The sequence below is a fragment of the Electrona antarctica genome (assembly GCF_951216825.1).
Source record: "Electrona antarctica genome assembly, chromosome: 18".
Lineage (NCBI taxonomy): Eukaryota > Metazoa > Chordata > Actinopteri > Myctophiformes > Myctophidae > Electrona > Electrona antarctica.
The window spans coordinates 36,235,787-36,260,344 of NC_136799.1; the positions used below are offsets into that span (position 1 = coordinate 36,235,787).

Consider the following 24,558-nt stretch of genomic DNA (forward strand, 5'->3'; position numbering starts at 1 on the left):
CTTTTTGGGTGAATAGATTAAGAAATACCATAGTTTGTTTTTGTGTTTTCTAAAAAACATTATAAAATTACATTTATTTTAGCAAGGTAAAGACTTAAACACTTATAAACGTTTTTATCTTTTTCTACAAGCCACAATGCATCGCGATGCAGTGTGAGCTTGCAGATCTGCTATACTTTTGAATTTGAAGTTTTTAACCCTCAAAAGCAACAGTTTTGGACAGTGGACACAACACAAGGTTTCCACCCGACAGAGGGGATACGAGAAGCACTCACACATCAGTGAGCAGCGGGGTTGGTTGTGACTGCTGGAGATCACAGCGGCGGGCCGACCCTTGAGACGACTACTGGCCCAGCGCTAATCAAGCCGTCAGCCGTGCAGTACACACAGAGGTTAGCTGCTGAAAGTGCTTTGTATTCCTGCTGCTCACCTTGGTGTTCTTGTTAGGAGACAGGTGGCCACTCTGCTCCTGCTGCTGCAGGCGAGGTATCGCTGCCTTGGACAGCACTGCACAGTCTGCGCACGCACACACACACGCGCGCATGCGTACACACACACACACACACACACACAAGCACACGCACACGCACACGGACACACACAGGAAGTCAGATAGCTGCAGCCGGGTGTGTAGCCCGGCTGCATTCCATCACAGATGATGGTCTTCAAGCCTTTAAACGCAGAGTTCATAGACATCTCCTGACCAAACCCTCACACTGCTGCAGTGAACCGCATGATTGGCCAACGGATACATCGTCTGATTTGGCTGTTAAATTGCATCCAATTTAAAATTATAATAAAAAAAACAAAAACCACAAAAACCACATCCATTATTTGGAATTTATTATTCTATAGATTACTGTTCTGAGAGGCGATTTCAATGTTCAATGACAATGAAATCGCTATAATCGCAATTATCTGACAATTAATCGTCAAGTGAAATTTCCAAATTGCGACAGCCTTCGACACATCCCCGCCACTGAGAGCCACGCCCACGCGTCGATCCAATTCAACTCGGCGAGTGAGTGGACAAGTGCATTGTACATTTTGTACACTCGCAGAGTTGAATTACCACTGAGGATTTCACTGTTCTCCAGTGATTTAGTCAAAGTTCTTGAGTAAAATTTCATTTGGTTTGAGTCATATTTTAGTCATCTGAAATGTTAGTCTAGTTTTAGTCGACTAAATCCACAGTTGATTTTGTTGACTAAAATGTATTTTGGAGGTCCTTGATGCCGTTGCAATGGCAGATTTTACACTTGGTTGCATGCTGAAAATAGCCGATCTACAAGCTCACAACGTTGTGAGCTTGTCAACGAACATTGTCAACGAACGAACAGCTTGTCAACGAACATTTTTCGTCACAGTTTTAGTCTGCGAAATAAGTAAACACTGGCCAGTACCTGTGTTTGTTCGATCGGCCGCCCTGCTCGCCGCCTCCCCGTCCCCAGGTCTGTTCCACGCCACGGCAGCTCCTCCTCCTCCGGACATGGACTTGGTGCCGTTGATGAGAGCCTCGCTGAGAGCCAGGCGCTCGGACGACACCGGGGACTGCCGGTTGTTGTTATTGAACCTGTTCGGTTAGGAGAAGACGGAAGAGGCCATTAGTGTGCTGCTTGTGTTGCTAAGTACTGTCTACACTCAGGGAAAAGGACCAAGTACTGTCTGCACTCAGGGAAAAGGACCAAGTACTGTCTGCACTCAGGGAAAAGTACTGTCTGCACTCAGGGAAAAGTACTGTCTGCACTCAGGGAAAAGTACTGTCTGCACTCAGGGAAAAGGACCAAGTACTGTCTGCACTCAGGGAAAAGGACCAAGTACTGTCTGCACTCAGGGAAAAGTACTGTCTGCACTCAGGGAAAAGGACCAAGTACTGTCTGCACTCAGGGAAAAGGACCAAGTACTGTCTGCACTCAGGGAAAAGGACCAAGTACTGTCTGCACTCAGGGAAAAGTACTGTCTGCACTCATGGAAAAGTACTGTCTGCACTCAGGGAAAAGTACTGTCTGCACTCAGGGAAAAGTACTGTCTGCACTCAGGGAAAAGTACTGTCTGCACTCAGGGAAAAGGACCAAGTACTGTCTGCACTCAGGGAAAAGGACCAAGTACTGTCTGCCCTCAGGGAAAAGGACCAAGTACTGTCTGCCCTCAGGGAAAAGGACCAAGTACTGTCTGCCCTCAGGGAAAAGTACTGTCTGCACTCAGGGAAAAGTACTGTCTGCACTCAGGGAAAAGTACTGTCTGCACTCAGGGAAAAGGACCAAGTACTGTCTGCACTCAGGGAAAAGGACCAAGTACTGTCTGCACTCAGGGAAAAGGACCAAGTACTGTCTGCACTCAGGGAAAAGGACCAAGTACTGTCTGCCCTCAGGGAAAAGGACCAAGTACTGTCTGCACTCAGGGAAAAGGACCAAGTACTGTCTGCACTCAGGGAAAAGTACTGTCTGCGCTCAGGGAAAAGTACTGTCTGCACTCAGGGAAAAGTACTGTCTGCGCTCAGGGAAAAGTACTGTCTGCGCTCAGGGAAAAGTACTGTCTGCGCTCAGGGAAAAGTACTGTCTGCGCTCAGGGAAAAGTACTGTCTGCACTCAGGGAAAAGGACCAAGTACTGTCTGCCCTCAGGGAAAAGTACTGTCTGCAGTCAGGGAAAAGTACTGTCTGCACTCAGGGAAAAGTACTGTCTGCAGTCAGGGAAAAGTACTGTCTGCACTCAGGGAAAAGTACTGTCTGCACTCAGGGAAAAGTACTGTCTGCACTCAGGGAAAAGTACTGTCTGCACTCAGGGAAAAGTACTGTCTGCACTCAGGGAAAAGTACTGTCTGCACTCAGGGAAAAGTACTGTCTGCACTCAGGGAAAAGGACTGTCTGCACTCAGGGAAAAGGACTGTCTGCCCTCAGGGAAAAGGACTGTCTGCACTCAGGGAAAAGGACTGTCTGCACTCAGGGAAAAGGACTGTCTGCACTCAGGGAAAAGGACTGTCTGCACTCAGGGAAAAGGACTGTCTGCAATCAGGGAAAAGGGGGGAGTGGTTGTGTATAACGTTGCCGTCGGGCAGAAACCTACAGTGTCACATAAAAGTAATGTTTTTATTCCTTCAACATCCAGCTCAAGTGGAGCTAGGAGGTTTTTGTCGAAGAGCTTTTTAATACTTTTCATTGGTTCAATATGTTTTAACCAACACACAGACGTAAAGGATGTTCATTTATTTATGAACTTTTTTTTAAACTTTTTTTATCCAAAATCTCAAAACGTTAGGTGGTTTCTTTCAGACAGCAACGTACATCCAGGCTTTATTTGTCCTGGCTGAAGGTAGTGATACAAATACAGAGAGTGTGATAAGCCATATCAGCTAGAGGGCTGATAACTTTGACTGATGATCAATCAGCACACGATGACAAGTTGAAATGTCACCAAGGGCTGGAATGACACTGTGAGTGACCTCATCACTGCAGAGGAACGCAGCATGCCCAACGTGGGCAAAAAGAGGTAACCAAACACGGTTGTGGTTGTGTTTGGAATAATAAAAATAATTCAAAATATCCCCCCAAAATCGAAAAAAAATATTTATATTAATCATTTTATGCCTGGAACGAAGCCGCCCAGGCTCCGGCTGAATCTTAAACATAAAACATTTGATTCTGTGTCCAAGGACATTTGAACTTTGCCTTATTTCATTTTCACCAGGAGTCTGGATGGCTTGGTTCCAGGCTTAAAATAATATTTTCGTTGCACCTCTCCGCTGGTGTAAGCCATCTTAAGACGGACCATTGCAGCGTGGCAGAGCTGAACTCACCCGTCAGTAGGGATGGAGCTCGATAACCGATACCCGATAAAATCCGATAACAAGCTTATTGAGTATACCCGTTATCAATACGTTTTGGGCTTATCAAGCCTGTTATCGAGCGTAGCGGCCCATGACGTCATGTTCAAACAATCATGGCAAGAGGCTATCAAGAAATAAATGTAATCATCCATGCTGGCACAAACATGTCGATCTAAAAGTGTAGTGAAACCTGCCAACCAGTGCTGTCCGGTACTTTGAAGTTTAGCAGTTTCTTTAATATTATTTGATTGGTAAAAAGGTCAATTGCCTGTTAGAAATGTACTGTATTTGAAGGCCCTAGTAAAATATACTGGTTCTTTTCAGAATGTATTGTCTCCCGTCTTTCCACAAAATAATAGAAAATTAAAAATTATGTTATCAATAAAAATTAACGAGCTCCATCCCTACCCGTCAGGCATGGATTTCTGCCTCCACTGGTTGGACGAGGCTACGGTAGCACTGTCCGTGTAGGACAGCCCCGGGGAGGAGTTGGCGTTGAGCGGAGAGCGGCCCATCACAATGGAGCAGGACAGAGCATAGTTCTCATTCCCTGGGGAGTACCTGGGGGAGGTCAACACAATGGAAGGTAGGTAATAAAGGTCGTCTTAAAGCAGGTGTTCTCAAACCTTTTCACGTCAAGCATAACTATATATTTGGCCACGGACCCCCATCTGAAAATGTTTTGTGCCAGGGACCCCCAGAAGAAAAGATTTATGTAAAAAGAATACGTTTCCAAAACTGTTCAAAAATAGCCATTTTTGAATAGCCAACATACAAATGGATAAAGTGGTTAAAATTATTAAAAGTCATGCTATGATAACTACTTTTTCTGGGGACCCCCTGGAACCCCACTCTTGGGGGTACCCGCCCGTACCCCACTTTCAGGACCCTTGGTGTAGAGTACAACAAGTAGTGTTTTCCTGTGCAGACCTAGGGCGTTTAGGGGATCGAGGGGTTGAGTGGAGTGGATTTCAGCCTTGTTCTGGCATTCTAAAAGTGACTGCGGCACGTGAAGGTGATGGATGGATGGATGGACGGACGGACGGACGGACGGACGGAGGGATGGATGATGGATGGATGATGGATGGATGTGCACGATCTATTTTGGAACAGATTGTCGTTAATACTCCTCCCACACTGTCTGACCTGCTCCCTGCAGGTTGAAGCACCAGGGTTCCACTTAAAACATGACATCATCGCTGTCGGGCACAAACCTTGTATCTCCATAGTTCTACATTTTATGTTGTTGTTTTTTTTGTAAATGAATGTCCTATACTTCGTCATGCTAGTGTCACACGACAGTAGCAAAAATAGCAGATCTGGTTCTTCAAAGGTTATTGAAAAACTAGGCAGTCAAATGGAGAGCTTAGGATTTATTTTGAATGGTTAAGTATTTCTTTGCGTTTTTTTTTTTCTCCCCCAAAGCTGCTTGCAGACGGAAAACAAAAGACAAATAAAAAAATAAAAATCGAACACAAATCTTCTGTTATCTGATCTTTTAAGATCGGGGTTCTGCGGTCAAATACAGTACATAATCGATTTGGGGGTACCTTGGGGGTACATGAAAAATGATGAGAACCACTGATCTACGGTATTCAAATCTAGTTCAAATGTTAAAAAAAAACAAAAAGTCTGACCTTTTGGGGTTGTTTGGTCGCCCGTCGCTGGACACGCTGCGGGGCAGGGCGGCCGACGCCGCCCGCTCACCGAAGTCGGCGGAGGGCGGCGCTTTGATCAGCGTGCCCCCCATGCCGCCCGGGGGCCGCGTCTGGGGGCTGGAGGTGGTCCGCGGCCACTTGGCGTTGTTGCTGTTGGCGGTGCGGAACGGGAACTTGAGCTCGTAGGGCATGCCCTCCTTGTGGTTCTTGTAGTCCACCAGAGGCATGTGGTAGATCTCTGAGCAGCCTCTGTTAGGAGAGAAAGACCACAGCAACGTTAACATGTGGTAGATCTCTGAGCAGCCTCCGTTAGGAGAGAAAGACCACAGCAACGTTAACATGTGGTAGATCTCTGAGCAGCCTCCGTTAGGAGAGAAAGACCACAGCAACGTTAACATGTGGTAGATCTCTGAGCAGCCTCTGTTAGGAGAGAAAGACCACAGCAACGTTAACATGTGGTAGATCTCTGAGCAGCCTCCGTTAGGAGAGAAAGACCACAGCAACGTTAACATGTGGTAGATCTCTGAGCAGCCTCTGTTAGGAGAGAAAGACCACAGCAACGTTAACATGTGGTAGATCTCTGAGCAGCCTCCGTTAGGAGAGAAAGACCACAGCAACGTTAACATGTGGTAGATCTCTGAGCAGCCTCCGTTAGGAGAGAAAGACCACAGCAACGTTAACATGTGGTAGATCTCTGAGCAGCCTCCGTTAGGAGAGAAAGACCACAGCAACGTTAACATGTGGTAGATCTCTGAGCAGCCACTGTTAGGAGAGAAAGACCACAGCAACTTTTGAGGTTTTGCATAAATCAATAATATCACCCTGTGTGTTGGTTAAAAAACTCCATTGAATCTTTGGATGTTTTTTTTTTTTTTAAAGAATCTTGAAAGAAGCCCTGGTTTAGAAGGCGTTTGTACAATCGGCCTCAGGTCTTAATGGGTTTAAATCAACGTCATGTACAGCACATTCCTGTCCAAGTCGTCCCGCCCGTTCCCGTACCTGCGCGGGGTGGAGTCCTCGTGGGGCGGGATGATGACCACCTTGACGGTGACGGAGGTCCGGAGCAGGTCGATCATCTGCTCGTGGGACAGCGAAGCCACGGACACCTTGCAGATCTCCACCAGCCGGCTGCCCTGCCGCAGGCCCGCCTGCCACGCGTAGCCGTAGGGCTCCACCTCCGCCACGATGCCCTCGAAGTTGACGTGGAAGCCCAGCTGGCCCAGCGCGTTGCGCCGCAGCGTCATCTCCGTGGTCAGGCTGCCTTTGGTCAGCAGCTGCCGTGCGTGGACGGACGGACACGCGGTGGAGAGACAGAGCAAATGGATTTTGGCCAGTTAGGTAGGGTTTTCTCCTTCAACAAGTTTTAAAGGGTCACAATCTTCTTCAAATATTTTCCAATTTCAATGAACAAGACATCATATGAAAGCTTACATTCTGTAGTTTCATAATATTGTAGGCTCAGGGATGTATTACTCATGCCTGAAGCCTGTCTCTGAACAACAACACACCAACGCACACCAACAAAAACTCAGAACGCTACAATATGTAAAACGCTGAAAAATGACCACAATATGTGTCTCAGGTCACATATTGCTGGACCATTATGGACAAAAAACAAAACAAAAAAACTATATCTTTCACCAAATACCTGATATCAATTCGATATCGATCCCCCCTAGGGGTCCCCAGACCAGGTCAGCTGCAGACCCACGTTATGAAGTATTAATCTGAAGTGTGAACTTCTGAAATGATTTTTATGTAAACCATAATGCATAAATGTATAAAAATGTATTAGCATCTGTGGCAATTAATATTTTTGCGTTGGCTATTCAAAAATAGCAGATACAAGCCCTCAGCATGGCACAAAGTGAGCCTTGAGCTTGAACCTTGAGCTTATACATCTGCTATTTGTTAACACGGCCACAGCCAAATACACATCCATTTGGGGGTCCTTGGTAAGAAAAGTTTTGAGAACCACTGCTTTAAGTGATCACGTACTGTACATGTAGATGTAGTGGTCATAATTGGAACAATACTTGACATCATCCTGTTCATCCTGAAAGGGATATATGTTCCTCTAATGACCGCCTCTCTGTACAGTTGATTACACCATGCATTACACGACTACTCATGAGCAGAAATCAATCATTTGACCAGAAATATTGATCTCAACGTTTTGCACGTTTCAGCTTCCACAGAACGTAATCGGAGGTAGAGATACGGTCAGTTAAACATTGGGATCCGGGGACCCCCAGGGGTCCTTGGGGGGGTACCCCAGGAAAAGCTTAATATACCTGTAGCGCCACAAACCTTTGAACCACTTTAACCATACTTTAGCTATTCAACAATAGCATACAAGCTCATTGGGCGTCACTTTGTGCCGTGCTATGAGCTTGTAGATATGCTATTTTTGGAAAACCATGAGCATTTGTGTTTTTTTTTATCCCACGATTTTGCAACCCATTTTTATTTTTTTCACTCAGTGTCAATTATCTAGTGTAATCCTGGGCGCTACACTTCCTCTGCCAACCTGGGGAGGGCAGCGGACTGACCTCATGCTTCCTTCTATGCATGAGGAGTCCAAGCTGCTTCTTTTCACCTGACAGGGGGGAGTTTCCCTGGCCATACGTAGCGCGTGGAAGGAACACGTTATTCCGACCAGTTCCTTTCCCCTCCATCAGGCGCCCCGGCTGGCTAGGGGGAGGTTAGTTTAGAGACCAGGATTACTGCATGTTTTTTTGTGAGGGTACCTACCCTAGGGGACACGGGGAGAACCCGCCTCGGGTATGGGCACTGATGATGCGGAGGAGAGAACACGCCCCCAGCGGGAATCGAACCCAGGACCTTCTAGCTGTGAGGCGACAGCACTACCGACTGTGCCACCGTGCCCCCATTTTAACGACATTTTGAACAAAAATATTTGCTTCTGGGGTCCCTGGTAGGGCATTAGGCAACTAGTCGACTAGTTTACTAGTCGACTAGTAAATCCACTAGTCGACCTTGTTGGTACTAGTTGACTAGTTGATGGCCTCAAGATCAGGTCGATTATAGTTATAGTCACCATGTACACAGTTTTTCAATGTAAGTGAATGCCCTAGTCCCTGGAACAAAATATTTTGAGATGGGGTCGGCGGCCAATACATTGGGGGTTCTTGACATGATATAGCAACATTACGTTTTTCAGAAAACTTTTAGAGGACATTTTTAGAATCGGCCTCAGGTCTTAAAGGGACAATGCACTTTTCCCGTACATCTCTGATCTCCACGAGTGGTTAGATAAGCCATGCCTTTGTTATGCACTTGACTAAGCTGAGCAGCAGCTCCTTTTGTCACAGATTCTGTATAGACGTCTCGCGTTCGCTGTCAACTTAACGTGACAACCCGCGCTGTGAATTCCTGCTACCGGATCCCACGATCTCAGCGACATTAAAGGGCGTCGCCTTACCAGCCTCAAATTATAACCGTCAAAGGAAAGCCAACCACCGTTGTTTCAGAGATAACTGCGTGATTACAAGCCACGGCTAAGCACGGAACATAGTGATTTGGCGAGACATGATGTCATTACTTTGGTTTCAAAGTGGTGCAGGTCATGGAGATGTTACTCAGAGGATGGCGTACAGTAGGTATCATTCTTCTGACAGAACACCTCATCTTGTTGACGGTAAACAAGGGTAAACGGTGAGCATACTGTACCCTCTCTGGCGGGTGGAAAACTCATATGTCCAAAAAACTGCTACTTTTCAGGATTTCCAATTCAAAAGTATCAAATCTACAATCTATCTATGTTTCGAGCTTGTGGATCTGCTACTTTGGATGCTCCTGTGTGATGCTGTGGTGTGGAATATGATCAAGTAGGGCAGTGGTTCTCCAACCTTTTCATTTCAAGGCTCCCCTTAAATCTGACAGGATACAAATGGAACCAAATGGACGCGTTAGGGTCCATTTGGATACCGCCTCCATGTTGCAGACTTGTAAGGGTCCATTTAGAACCTCCTAAAAGGAACCCAGAGTGTCCACAGAATCCACTTTGAGAACCATTGAAGTAGGATGTTAATTTACGAAAACAAACCACAAAAAGTTAAGAGGTTTCTGCCCGACAACAGCGATATCCTGCTACTAGTGGGGGCACGCGTGTGTGTGTGTGTTTTGTGCTGTGCCACAAGTGTGTGTGTGTGGCCTGGCTTTATTGTGGTCACACTAGCAGGCAGGCATGCGTCACAGTCAGTTGTACTGTAGCCCGATATGGAGAACCACACACACACACACACACACACACACACACACACACACACACACACACACACACACACACACACACACACACACACACACACACACACACACACACACACACACACACACACACACACACACACACACACACACACACACACACACACACACACACACACACACACACACACACACACACAGGTTAATTCCAAGGCTACAGTACTAACTGCTGTTTACTACTGCCTCAGTCTTCTAGACAGTTGGTGGTGGAGCAGGGAAGGGGTTTAACTCTGTTAGTCATTTTATCAGAAAGTATAGCTGAACACCCAAAATTAAAGGATTTGGGATGTCGTCTATGTCGGGTGGAAACCTCAAATGTCCAAAACGGTTACTTTTCAGCATTCTAATTCATTAATTCAACATAGAAAAAGTAGCAGATTGACTAGCTCGAAGCGCGTTCATTTGAGCTGCGTTTCGAGCTCACAAAAGAGTGTTGTGCTGATATTTTTATTTTTTATACATTTTTTAAATATCGAAAATGTTTGGAATTTGTCCTCTTCTAATGGTACCTGGCATTTTCAGGTGGGGGTCCAAATATGTATCAATTTGAGGGTCCTTGGCAGGAAATCATTTGAGAACCACTAGTGTCCATAGCGTCAGAACACAACACTGACCTCCAGTCTTTTGACCACCTCGCCAAAGTCCTCCGTGTTGTTGTTGATGGAGCGCAGCGACACGCTCTCGCCTCGCTCGTAGTAGATCTTCATGGAGGCGGGGCTCCCCGACGACCAGCCTATCACGTCGCGCGTGGCCGTGTTGAACACCACCGCCTTGGCCTCCTGGTCCAGCAGCACCATGAAGTCGTTACTGAGCGCCAGCAGACACTCGCGCTCCGCCCCCGCCACCTGGTCCTCCGCGTGCACCTGGACACCACAGGGCTCCAGTTAGTACTCATGGATTAATCATTAAAGCATGCACCTGGTCACTACAGTGTTCCAATTATTACTCATGGATTAATCATTAAAGCATGCACCTGGACACCACAGGGCTCCAATTAGTACTCATGGATTAATCATTAAAGCATGAACCTGGACACCAGAGGGGTCCAATTAGTACTCATGGATGAATCATTAAAGCATGCACCTGGAAACTACAGGGCTCCAATTAGTACTCATGGATTAAAGCATGCACCTGGTCACTACAGGGCTCCAATTAGTACTCATGGATTAAAGCATGCACCTGGACACCAGAGGGGTCCAATTAGTACTCATGGATTAATCATTAAAGCATGCACCTGGTCACTACAGGGCTCCAATTAGTACTCATGGATTAAAGTGTGCACCTGCACACCACAAGGCTGCAATTAGTACCCACTTTCACAATTTCTGTCAAATTCTTTGAAATGTTGTACATTATTTTTTACCCAATCCAGCCCTGAAATCTACAAATTAATTTGTAACTAAAGCTGTCAATTAATAATAGTGTTGTAAAAAGTACAATATTTGCCTCTGGCTCCGACATGTAGTGGAGTAGTTCTTGGAAGTATAAAACAAATTGACATACTGAAGTGAAGTAATAGTAACTCAACATGCTTAAGTACAGTACTTTTCAAAATGGCACTCGAGTACAGTACTTTCCAGCACTGACCTGCCATGTGACCGCCCCCAGGCTGCGTAGCTCCGCCCCACTGTAGGGCCGCACCCTCTCCCTCCGCTTGTGGGCCAAGGATATGAAGGGGAACTTGCCTAGAGATCATGGGACCATGTGAAAAATGTCACGTCACAACACAAGTACTGTGGCCAAACACAATTGTAATTAACCATGATTGCGATAATGAAAATATGCTTCCGATATTCAATTAATATCAATTAATATCAATTAATATTCAATGTTTTAATAGTTTGAAAATTTAAAACTATTTCACTATACAACTAACAATGCGACGCATTGTGAGCTTGTAGATCTGGGTTAAAGTGGTTCAACTGAGTTTGAAGGTCCTCAGCAGTTACAATAGCATCACAATCATTGTAACTGTCCCTTTAACTTAATCCCTTTAACAATCACTTTAACTTAAATGTGATAGACGCTAAATGGTTCCCGTCTGTAAAACTTGCCGGTGGGCTCCACGGGCGTGGTGGTGACGTGGCGCTCCGCCAGGTCCCGCAGGTACTCCTGGCGCGTGCGCGTGGCCATGGCGCCAAACTTGTCCGACTTGTGGGCGGCGTTCTCGGCGTTGATGACCTTGGCCAGCAGGAAGTCCCTGAAGACGGTGGACTTTGGGAAGGTCACGCCCTTGGGGATGGGAGGGCCGAAGGAGGGCACGTCCTGGGACCGCGTGACAGCCACACTATAGAGAGAGAGAGAGAGAGAGAGAGAGAGGAGGGTCATGTTAAGGTCATTGATATGTAGGCACCAAGGCATGGCACCCCCGTAGCTTCAACACCTCATCCAACCCCACGACCCGTACCGCTCACGTTGATCCGTTTTGAATTGATTAATACTTCATTAACAGTTTGGCACAGATTTATACAAAATTATTCTAACGGGATAACACAATATGTGAGTAGTAACAAAAAGAAAGATATGTAACAGTAAATAGTTGGGCGTGTCGTCATTTCCGGTGATAAGCTTAGACCTTTTTAAACTGGGGCCAGTTACAAATCGCAGACACCTGTAGGTGCTCTTTTAGAGCGGTTTTGAAGAATGAGTCACATTTCCTTTTTTTTTATGTATTTTTTTCCGGCTTTCACTTTTATTTTTTTATAGAGGGACAGACAGTAGGCTGACAGGAAATGGGGGAGAGAGATGGGGGAGTGACATGGAGTAAAGGCCGTCGGGATCGGGAGTCGAACCCGCGGCACACTGCCAGACTTGGGCTACCGGCCAAGGTGCCTGGACCGCTGAGCCACGGCCCAGGCAGGAGTCACATTTTTTATGTCCGTTAGTAGGACATTCCACATTTTGGTGGCATAGCAGTAGAACGAATTTGACCCAGAGTTAACACAGGAATGCAGTGTCCGAGCCTTCCATAAAAAAACACGCTGGACAACGCTCCACACGTCCTAGACTCCACTCTACCCAGGCTGCTACCAAACTGTGAAATTAACTCCCCATTGCAGTCAACCCTAGAACTCCACTCTCCCTGTACCCCTTGTAATGGATGTTTTACAATGCAAATCCGTTCTAAAACATTTAAGTTCTATTTAATAGTATGTTGGCCATGGAGTGTTACTTTCACAGCACGGGTCTTTCAGAGCTCCTCTTGCAGTCATTTCAACAACTGTTCTATGGTCTATTTCTGATACACTTTTTGGCTGATTCAGAAATACCATTGATGTCCATAAGTGTATAACAAGCCTGTATGTCTTAGTATGGTCACTCTTAACTAGTGAGTTATGCTAGTCAGCATTTTCCTACTGTGACTGAGTATAGCCTGTTAATATGTATCTCCATTTAGGGAGAGCATCTTGGCGTATAAGAGGGGTCTCATATGTCAATTCAGGAGGCCAGGGGGGCTCCTGTGAGGGCATGGAGAGAGGACTGGTCCAGCACACCAGTCTGTTCTGTTTTGATCATGATCTTTCAATAAAACTTTGGGAATCATTCATCTTTGGAAGATAATTATTTTCCGTTTTCGTTCCGTTTTCGTTTCTTTTTCTCGTATAGCATGTTATTTATGTACCTTTTGTTTATTATAAGTACTGATAAATACGTAAATTAAAAATTGCACGCAGCAAACAATTTTACAGATTTGTCGATTAAAACAGCTAATCAATTAGTTGGGAAAATTCCTGACCAGCAATTGACTAGTAAAAATGTCTTTAGTTGAAGACAGAAATACATATATAAAGAAATATATACACGTAGACGTAGTAAGACATTCTGACAAGACACCATAATATATGCCATTGTGTCAACACACTCGAGCAGTGACGGGGGTAAATAGCTTCATCAGAATATGATGAGCCTGAGGGAATGATGAAACATATGGGCTCGTAACAGAATATGATGAGCCTGAGGGAATGATGAAACATATGGGCTCGTAACAGAATAGTTCCCTCAGGTATTGTTCTGTGACCCGTTTAACTTGTGAGCATAAAGGAGGGCGTTAGGACTTCCTATGGGCTGGGCTCTCCTCCGGTTACCCACTACCTCTTCTATTCAGGCTCCAGTCCACCGCGGACGTCCAAGAGCTGGACTTTTGGCCATTAGAAAACAACGAAACCCATTTTGACCTGAGATCAGATTCTAAAAATGTCTTCTACATCCTGACAGTTTTCTGAAAAAGCTATGTTTCTATGTCAGTGGTTCTTCGATTTTTCTAAAATAGCAGACCTACAAGCTCGTAGCGCGCCACTCGGTGGCGCGCTATGAGCTTGTAGATCTGCTATTTTTCAATAACTAAAGCATAACATAATGCTAACCAAAATGGGTTAATTAATGATCATGATTATTACTATTGACTGCTGACCACCGTTTTGGTAGCCATACAGTCAACATGAGGACATTGATGCTAAAGTCGGCCATATAACAGCACTAACAAAAATGGAGTCATTTTGTATTTTAAAACAAAATGTCAGATGGCAGAACTTAGGTTAACCTTAATATCTGAGATCATTAGGATTTTCTAGAAGCTTGCCGGGTTGACCACCACTTCAAATACTCTTTAAACTTAAAATGACAAATAACCGAAAATAGGCCACGGTTTCTCCAAGCTTACAATGCTTCGAAGCACGACGTGTTGTAAGCTCATAGCAAGCTTATGCAAGCTTGTAGCTTGGCGTGCGGCGCATGGCATGCTTTCAAAGAAGACTTCTATGGCATCCAAATGACTGAAATCGTCGTAGTGACTGACAACTTTAATCCATGCAATCAACAGCATTCTAATCTGTTCTTCCGACAGGCTTGAACGTCAACATTCATTCTCTCGATCGCCATTCATTCATTCTCACTACACTCATGCTGCTAAAGCTGATGTGGAACACCTCCACACTGACAGCCACCTGAGCATCTAGAACAGTGCTTCCCAAACGATTCTGGTCCAGACCCAAAAGAGAGATTAGACGTTTACCCGGGACCCGAAATAGTGAAAATAGCCGATCTACAAAGCTCACTACGCTGCGCTACGCATTTTTGATTAATTTATGGAAATTAGAAATATATATACATTTATATATATTAACCCATTTTGGGCGGGAACCCCTTTTGGTGTTAGCATTATGTTATGCTTTAGCTATTGAAAAATAGCAGATCTACAAGCTCATAGCGCGCCACCGAGTGGCGCGCTACGAGCTTGTAGGTCTGCTATTTTTGAGTGGTGTAAACCACTCCTACAACTGGCTTTGTTAGTCTGTCTGTCTGTCTGTGCAGAAAAAATGATCATGGTTGCTACGGTCACCCAGTTCACCCGGGTGTGATTTAATTACGTCAGACATTACGTCAGACCATAGCTGATCAGGCTATATAAGACCTTACACCACTCAGTTCACACGGGTGTGATTTTTTAAAATTCGAAGAACGACTGACATAGAAACCATAATAGAAACATAGCTTTTTCAGAAAACTTAGAAGACATTTTTAGAATCTGATCTCAGGTCAAAATGGGTTAATGGTAAGACAGAAAAAAGAGAATATTTACTCGCAACCCATATAAATTGGTCTGTGAACCAGTGATCTAGGAGACGTACAGTAGGGCTCAGGCCCGTGCTGGATGATCACCATGACAGGCCTCCAGTCCGGGCCATTAGAGCCATGACGCAGGCTGTGCACGCAGCCGTGACACCGTGACCCATGCCTGGTTCAACCAGGCGTGGGTATGAATGAATACATGTACAATGTCCAAGCAACCACCCCAGCTGACACGCCAGCTCCAACTGCACTGCTGCAGCCCCGATGGCAACTCTTTGCTACATCACATGGCAGGGAAGAGGTATAGGTCCCTTTAGCGAGAAAAAATAAACCCAGTTGATCTCATACATTTTCATGTCAAGCACCTCCAAGTTTATTATGGCTTGTTATGGCAAGAGGTGTTTTAGGCTGCAGACGCCCCATCTGAAAAGGTTTTGTGCCAAGCAACCCCCATAAGAGAAGATTGTTTTGGTTAGATTAACAATTCTTTCAACAACAACAAAATGCAGACCCACAAGCTCATAACCCGTCATTCTTATGCATTCTCTAAATTCTAATAGTGAAATGAATTACACTGCTACTCATTGTTGCTGGGGACCATTCGGAAGGATTCCCCCTCCTCGGACCCCACTTTGAGAGCCTAATTTTGGTGATCAAAAGTCTAGTTATTCAACGTGACCCTATGTGACTTTTAGGTCCCGGTCGAGAGCAGATCAGATTAGCATCTGACTGGCCCCAGGCCATCTATTTCTGACTGGCCCCAGGCCACCTAATTCTCCCCGTCTGCCTCAATCTGACCTGGGCATTTTCCAAAAGCTCTCTGCCTCTCTCTCAGCTGCAGGCAACAACAACCTATTAATAACTGGATGACTCAACGGATCATAACCTACTGTATACTTTGATAAGAAACACTAGAGTACTGGTGGTATTCAGAAGCATACGAGGCAACCCGCTAGCGATATATTAGGCTGCGCAATCTATGTACGGCTGCAACAGTTAATCACAGTGTCGACTCAAATAATTGATCATTTATTCAAATAATCGATCCCTTATGCCATCATAGGCAAAACCTTTCAATAATATGTAAAGAAAACCTCATAAATTGTGAAAATAGTCAATGTTCACACACATTTTCACTAGACGTAGGTGGTCAATCAATAGCATATGACTGTATTTGCACATTGTGTGTATGTCCATGTGAATTTGCATATGTGACTGTAGGTACAGTATGTGCATGTGTGCATTTCCACATCCACTTGCAAGTGTGATTGTACATGCACATGTCCATGTGTGCTTAGCGCATCAGCTGAATGCCCGGTGCCGTGGAATTCATTGATTGGTAAAGTGACGTCAGTTCAAAAGGTCACACAATAACCAGCCAATTGCACGCGCGCACGCACACGCACGCGCACACGCACACGCACACACACACACACACACACACACACACACACACAAAAACCCACCTGCTGACTTCACCACAGAGTCACCATACAGTTCAAATGGTACCCTGAATATCCAAAACAGGTCCTCGTGGGAGTGTAAACAGTTCGCCTGCTGAGTGTGTTTCAGTGGTGTTTGGATCCAGCAGTCACGCGGCTGACAGACACACGCCACTCGCTCAATAAAGCCGCGTCAACAATGAAACATTTTCCAATCCTCTCTTCCACAGTTGTCCAACTCCCCCCTCACCGGCTCACCCGTCCCAATCGTATGTCCATGAAATAAGCATCCAGGGAGGAGAGAACCAGCGGGACCTCCCGAGAGCAGCAGCGCTGGCTGGCTGGAGCTCCTGAATTACATCCACCAGACCCACGGGATCTGAACACAATGCGAGAGGCTGAGAGAAGTGTGTGTGTGTCTGTGTGTGTTGTGTGTCAGTGTCTACGGGGCGGAGTTGTTCCCAGAGTCCGTGCTCATGGTTCTTGTATCCCGTAAGTTCTCCATTACATCCAGAGGAGACAAAACCAGGAGAACCGGCATTTCTCCATTTTTCCTCACCGTTCCATTCTTTCCTTGAAAAAACAAAAACTAAAGAAGGAGCATTCACTGGCTCTGAATGGAAAGGTGGTGTGCCCCCCCCCCCCTCCTTCAGGCAATTAAGTCAAGTTGAAGTGTAGGGCCGAACACAAAAGATGGTCTGGGGAGAAGAGGGTCGCAAAATATACGAACGAAGTCCAACTTTGGTGAGAGTGTGGCGTAGGGGTGCAACAGTTAATCGGAGGGGGAAAAAAGTGATTTAATCGATTATAATTAAAAAAAATTGGATAGGTGATAATTTAATACAATCATGTATTAATAATCGACTCCTGATTTGGACTGTAGGTGAAATAAAATTGCAAATATTTCAAAATAGCCGACCTACAAGCTCACAACGTGTCAATTAATACCAAAAAAAACGTAATCAATAGAAAAAAACCATTAAGGAAATAATCGATAGCTGCAGCCCTGCGCGCTGTGACCCGGCCGCTCCCATGGAAGAATGCTAGGATCTCTGGCGCTCGCCTGCTCTCCGCTCTCCAGTCCTGCCCCCTCGCTCCCTCTCTCGCCTGCTCTCCGCTCTCCAGTCCTGCCCCCTCGCTCCCTCTCTCGCCTGCCTGCTTGCTGGCTGGCTGGCTCACATGGCCGGGGTGTAGCGCAGCGAACCCGTTGATGTGCATGTCTCTAACTTCTTCAGACCACTACGGCTCTCACTGCCCTGGGGCGACGCAAGAGGCACTGGGGGAGGAGTCCGTATCATGGAGTGTGTGTGTGTGTGTGTGTGTGTGTGTGTGTGTGTGTGTGTGTGTGTGTGTGTGAGAAGCACGAAAAGAGTGCGTTTAAAAGAATTAGTGTACACATGCAAGGTATGTGCGTGCGTGTTTGTGAGAGAGAAAGTCATTGTGCAGGAAGATAAAGGAGAGAGCTAGAGAAAAAATAGAGCAAGTATGTGTGCATGTGTGTGTGAGGCAAAGAGACAAGTGGTACGCATGGCATGCAAGTGTGTACACTTGGACACGTGTGTCTGTGTGTTTGTGTGTGTGCCTGTCTGTAACTCTGTATTACTATACTTGTGAGTGCCAAAGCAAATGTCCCCACAATTAGAATGTGGACTCCATTCAAAACAGCTAAATTGGAGAAATGGACATTGTGCGGACAATGTTTCTGGTCTTCACAAGAAAAATGGTTGTTTTATGGTCTTAAAATTAGGAAAAGATTAATCTTGGGGTTAGGATTAGACGGGTGCATGCCAGGTTAGAGTAGTGGTTCCCAAACATGTACATGTCAAGGACCCCCAAATTGACACTAATTAGCCCACGGACTCCCATTTGAAGAGATATAACAGGAATCCCCCATAAGAGAAGATTTTTACGGCTCTAGCAGTGATTCTCAACCAGTTTGATTTCAAGGACCCCCAGTGTGACATGCATATTAGTCTACAGACCCCCATTTAATGGCATTTATATGTCTGGGACCACAATTTATAATGTAAAATCCATGTTAATTTAACTCTGAGAGTGTACAAATGGAACCAAATGAGGGTCCATTTGGTTCCATTTGTACACTCTCAGAGTTATAGACCCATAAGGGTCCATTTGGTTCCAAACTATCATTTAGCTGGGGACCCCCTGGAACTGCCTCAAGGACCCACTTTGGGAACCATTGGGTTAGTTATTTTCTTCATAAGGGTTAGGGCAAAAAAAAGAAAGGCAATGAATTTTAGAAAATGCCATTCATAAATGTGCTCTTCTTAAAATGTTGCTGTCCTGATAAGTACAGTAATACAAACATGTGTGTGCGTGCGTGCGTGCGTGCGTGCGTGCGTGCGTGCGTGCGTGCGTGCGTGCGTGCGTGCGTGCGTGCGTGCGTGCGTGGTAAATGTGAACACCACGTATCCACAGACTGATCATGGGGAGGTCTAGAATGCAGTGAATTGCTATCAGTTAAGACAGCCGCTGCAGGGCTGATCTCTACTGGTCCACCATAATCAAACAAATGCACATTCACACGTGAACACACGCGCACATGCACACACACACACACACACACACACACACACACTCTCAATAGGCTTTTATGTAGTCTAATGACCCAGTAAATGCAAGGCCTCTATAGACTATAATCGCTGTTGTCAGGCAGAAACGTCTTCATATTCTAACGTTTTGAGCTTTTTCATAAATTGATCATAATTACAGCGCCACACAAAAGCATCAGAAGTAGCAGATCCACAAGCGATCAAGAAACCAAAACACGAGAACGAAGATATGTCTGCATTGTAGCCGTAATATCTTGGTCAGTGACTAGCATCAATCCAAAGAAAAGGTGGCATGAAAAGGCAACATGGAGAGTGAAGCGCCAGCGGGTGAGATGGAGTCTGGAGTCTCAGTTCTGACTGCAATTGGAAGTTTATACTGTTTAGGAGCCAAGGGGGAGAAGAGTATGGAGTCGTTGTTCAAGGTGGATTAGGCAAGGTTCAGCTTTCCTCTGTTAGCTGATCTGAGTGAACGGGAGTGGTTGTAGGGTTGGATAAGGCCTTGAAGGTATGGGGTGGTGCTATGCCTTTGGCTGCCAACATCAGTGTTTTGTACTCGGTGTGGGCAGCCACCAGGAGCCAATGAAGGGAGCGGAGAAGACGGGACACACGTATATTTTGGCTGTTTGAAGCTTAGAGTATATATTATTAGAGACGGCACCGGATTTCTCCTCCCATCCACTTGCATTAAGTTGCTCTAAAGCGCATGAGGCGATTTGACTCCTCCTTCCGGGTAGGAACAGAGTGCATTCTGGGATTGATTGGCCCAAACACATGAACGTGCTGGCCGTTGACTATCATTGCACGCGTTCACGTATGAAACAGCGTTCACGTGTCATCATGAACGTACGTACGCAATGATAGTCAACGGACCAGCGCGTTCATGTGTTTGGGCTAGCGCTGCAATACCAAATTCGGCCACTATGTCCATTTCGCCTCAGGGTTTCCTCCGGGTGCCGTCTCTATTAATATATACTTATAAGGTTTGAAGACCAGGTGTGCTGCGGCATTCTGGATCTTTTGGAGGGGCTTTAAGTGAGCCTGCCGGGAGGCCAGTAAGGAGGGAGTCACTGCAGCAGTCAAGCTTTGAGATGACATACCCGGGATCTGGGCATACTCCCGGGTAAGGAAGGGTCTGATCCTTCAAATGTTATAAACTGTAAACCTTTTCGATCAACTCCAAATCTCTTCTGCGGAAATAGCCGATCCACAAGTCACAAAGCAACTCGTTGTGGTTAATGCTTTCTACCTGCATGCGGTTGAACCAGCTGAACAGAGCAGCATGCCAGCGACGGGGCAGACACTTTAGAAGAAGAGACCCATTGTTCCACATAAGCAGCTGAAGTGCATTTTGTATTTATATTGTAATGAGTGTCCTTGCTGTCAGACGGGCTCATAAGTATTCATAACTGGCAGACGAACGTTAACCTCCATGTCACTCTTGCACTTTCAAACTACTAAATATCTATAAATCTCTTTGCATTGCCTTGTTAAAAAGTTACCCAAAGTGTATCTGAGCGTGCAGGTTCTTTGTTTCCCTTCCCAACACTTGCCTGCTTCTCAATAGTGCTGCAATTATCAATTATTTTCTTAATGATTACTGTATCGATTATGTTTTTGATTAATCAAATAATCGATAATCATGCTCTTTTTATATTTAAAGAAGTTGCGTTGTGAGCTTGCAGATCGGCTATTTGTATACATTTTCACCTTTTTTATTACCTTTCATGGAATCTTTTTGCCTATAATGACGTGCCCAAAAGAGGTGCTCTTGGCGATTTTTTCTTTGTTTTTTGAGTGGTGCAGCCACTCCAACGCACAGCAATGTGTGTCCCTATGTATGTCCCTATGTATGTTTAGGGTACCATGTCTGTTTAGGGTACCAACAGGTGACAAAGTAGTGCTGTTGAGCTTCACACTGTGCATGACGGACACACACACACACACACACACACACACACACACACACACACACACACACACACACACACACACACACACACACACACACACACACACACACACACACACACACACACACACACACACACACACACACACACACACACACACACACACACACACACACACACACACACACACACACACACACACACACACACTATACTAGTACAGTAGTTTGTTTTTTTCATTTTTCTTTCCAGGGGCCCTGCATTTGCCTGAGGAAACCCCGTTTTGAGACACCAACTGTTGGTGTCCAAATGCGAAGTATAGACGGTCCTTCCGGGTTCTTCAAAACGCCACTGAGCAACTTCCATCGAAGTGAATAGCGGGGGGGGCGGGGCTATCGCTCCGGTCCTCCCTCTATCCTATTATACCGCTATGACCACTGACCTGTAGCAGGTGGTGTCGGAGCAGGGGTTGTGCACGCGCACGATGATGAAGACGTGCTGGAAGTGGGAGCGGATGGTCTTGGGGGTGAAGGGGTGAGCGCCGGGCTCCTGGAACACGATGGTCACGATGTCGTTCCCAATGTGACGCTTCCTCAGCAGCTGGACGGGTGACAACGCAATGAAAGCTTGTGTTAACATTGTCATTCTTAACCCATTTTGACCTGAGATCAGATTCTAAAAATGTCTTCTACATCCTGACAGTTTTTTAGCAGACCTACAAGCTCGTAGCGCGCCACTCGGTGGCGCGCTATGAGCTTGTAGATCTGCTATTTTTCAATAGCTAAAGCATAACATAATGCTAACACCAAAAGGGGTTCCCGCCCAAAATGGGTTAACATTGTCATTCTTAACCTTCTTCACTTCAAGGACCCCCAGTTTGATAGGGTTTAACCCTGATGATTTAAGACCCGAGGCTGATTCTACAAATAGCGGGGCACGCGCTGTGAGCTTGTATATCTGCTACTTTTGAATAGCTAAAGAAATCTAAAATGACACAGATGCTTTCCCGGTTTTAACGGGTAATTTAACTCTGGGAATGTACAAAACATTTTGTACACTCCCAGAGTTACGGACCCATAAACCGTCCCTTGGGACCCCTGGTGACCCCCGGGGCCCACCAGGGGTCCAAATGGACGCCACTGACAATAAAATATGACAGCTAAAGCCACAAAATGACGTGTCATAAGCGTGGCATTCAGTCACACATTTTCCACATCTCATATCATAGATTCCTTTAAATTACTTAATCTTTAGTCTTGTGTTGCTGTTGGCACATGGCTGCCACCCGAAACCAAACACATCACTATTTAATTTCCTGGCATGCCACATATGTTGTCGTTGGGCAGAAACCTCTTATCTCCTTATTGTAATCATTTTTGTACATGATTTTTTTTTATGAATGCTTTACTTGATCGTACTGTACTACGGCGTCACACAAAAGCATCAAAAGTAGCAGATCCGCAAGCTCGAAATCGAAATCGAAATCGTCTATCTGCTACTTTTGCTACTTTGAATCTTGAAAAAGGTAACAGTTTTGGACATATGAGGTTTCCGGCCGACACAGACGAGATATAAATATAGCTCAAATCTAAAAACGACACAGATGCTTTCCCACTTTTAACGGGTTAAAAGGCTTATAATCTTTAGTCACGTGTTGCTGTTGGCACACCGCAAGCCGAAACCAAAACAAAACCAAACACATCAGTCTTTCAATTCCTGGCATGCCACACATATCTATGTTGGTTATTCCACACAGAGCTATTAATCAGGTTACCTGCTGCTTGTTGTTGGGCGTGTAGGGTAGAAGTGTGGACACGTGGAACATGATCTCGTAGTCCTTGTATGCCGTGTATAGGGAGTGGGTGCCTGTCGAATCAGCTGCAGGGAGGGGAGGTAAGATATGGCGACACGATGTTAGAATAGCCGCAAAGTGGTGGAGAAAGGACTCCATTGTTTCACTTAAGTAAAAAGTACCAATACTGCAATGCAGAACTACTCCGCTACAAGTAAAAGTCCGGAATTCAACATGTACTAGAGTACAAAGGTATTGGTATCAAAATGTACTTAAAGTACCAAAAGTAGAAAGTACTCACTATATAGAATGTGCCATTTCAAGTTTTCAAATTTTCAAAGTTATGAAAATATTTTGAAAATAGCCGATCTCAAGCTCACAATGCGATGCGACGCATTGTGAGCTTGTAGATCGGCTATTTTCAAATGGCCGAAATGTATATACCGTAGGGCTGAAGTGGTAAATGTATGTTTGTAATAATAAGCAACTAGTATGTAAGTTTTCAAATAAATGTAGTGGAGTAAAAGTACAATGTTTGCCTCTGAGATGTAGTGGAGTAGAATTAATAAGTACTGGGAATTGGAAATACAGTACAAATACCTCAAAATTTTACTAGTAGTACAGAACTTAAGTAAATGTAATCATGGGACCCTGACGAAGGCTGAGTGCCGAAACGCGTTGGTCCTTTTTGTAATGTTCTTTGCTATGCCTTAAACTCCAATAAAAAAGGCTTTTTTTCACCTCACTGGAACAGAGTGCCTTGGATCCTCTTCTTTTATGTTATTAAGTAAATGTACTTAGTTACTTTACACCACTGGGAGCCGCAGTGCTCTCTCCCAAATGTCAAGGAGAAGATAAAACATCCGCAGTCATGGTTTAAAGCTTCCAAAACGTATTTTATTAACGGAGCAACGTTTCTACCTTATTGTTCTTCATCAGGCAAATAAGATACCGTCGCTGTCATAAATATTGAATTATTGTATTAAAAAGTGCTTCTGACAAAACCAGCTAACTCCGTTGGACCCTCAAACGGTCTGCTAAAGCAGCTAACTCCACACCCTCTCCCCCTCTCATGCAAGTATCTGACAATATATTAAAATCACAACACCAATCACCAACTTTGATGAGGCAGTATTCCTTTTCCATTTTAACAGACAGGCAGAATGTTACTGTCCATGGTACCGTTACTAACTTACATTGATCCCAGCCGGAACACACTCAATTGATTGATCATTAAAACGTAACATTGACCAAGCATTGACCACTTAATTAAGCGGTCAGATGGTTGGGCCGCGGACGCTTTTGAGCTGCTCAAAATGTTACTCGCATAAATGTCCGTAGACAAGTGAAATAGAACAACGACTTATGATTTGTGCAGCTTCATTCACAAACTGCACATCGCTGTGTATAGTAATTTACTATCGATAGCTAAAGATTGGACAGGGAGGCCATGCGCTTATTATTAGACCGTCTCATCTTTCTTGGTACAGGATGCAAT

The 24,558-nt window shown here is 45.2% G+C and overlaps 1 protein-coding gene across 3 annotated transcripts in view; it reads right to left on the reverse strand.

Annotated features, from left to right (window-relative positions):
* Positions 1-24,558, reverse strand: part of LOC306942740 (signal-induced proliferation-associated 1-like protein 1) — a 113,615-nt gene that overhangs the window by 20,129 nt on the left and 68,928 nt on the right. For 2 of the 3 annotated variants that reach the window (XR_013792331.1, XM_079528782.1), the window contains exons 10-19: positions 23,043-23,146; positions 21,711-21,868; positions 11,830-12,062; positions 11,363-11,460; positions 10,390-10,638; positions 6,482-6,756; positions 5,462-5,731; positions 4,233-4,385; positions 1,404-1,573; positions 431-516 (exon numbers count right to left, since the gene is read on the reverse strand). Coding sequence is in view for 2 of the 3 variants with exons in the window: in XM_079528782.1 (XP_079384908.1) it covers positions 431-516; positions 1,404-1,573; positions 4,233-4,385; positions 5,462-5,731; positions 6,482-6,756; positions 10,390-10,638; positions 11,363-11,460; positions 11,830-12,062; positions 21,711-21,868; positions 23,043-23,146 (1,796 nt within the window). In the remaining variant the exon portion in view is untranslated. The remainder of the gene's footprint in view (positions 1-430; positions 517-1,403; positions 1,574-4,232; positions 4,386-5,461; positions 5,732-6,481; positions 6,757-10,389; positions 10,639-11,362; positions 11,461-11,829; positions 12,063-21,710; positions 21,869-23,042; positions 23,147-24,558) is intronic. The other variant, XM_079528783.1, reaches the window with a different exon arrangement.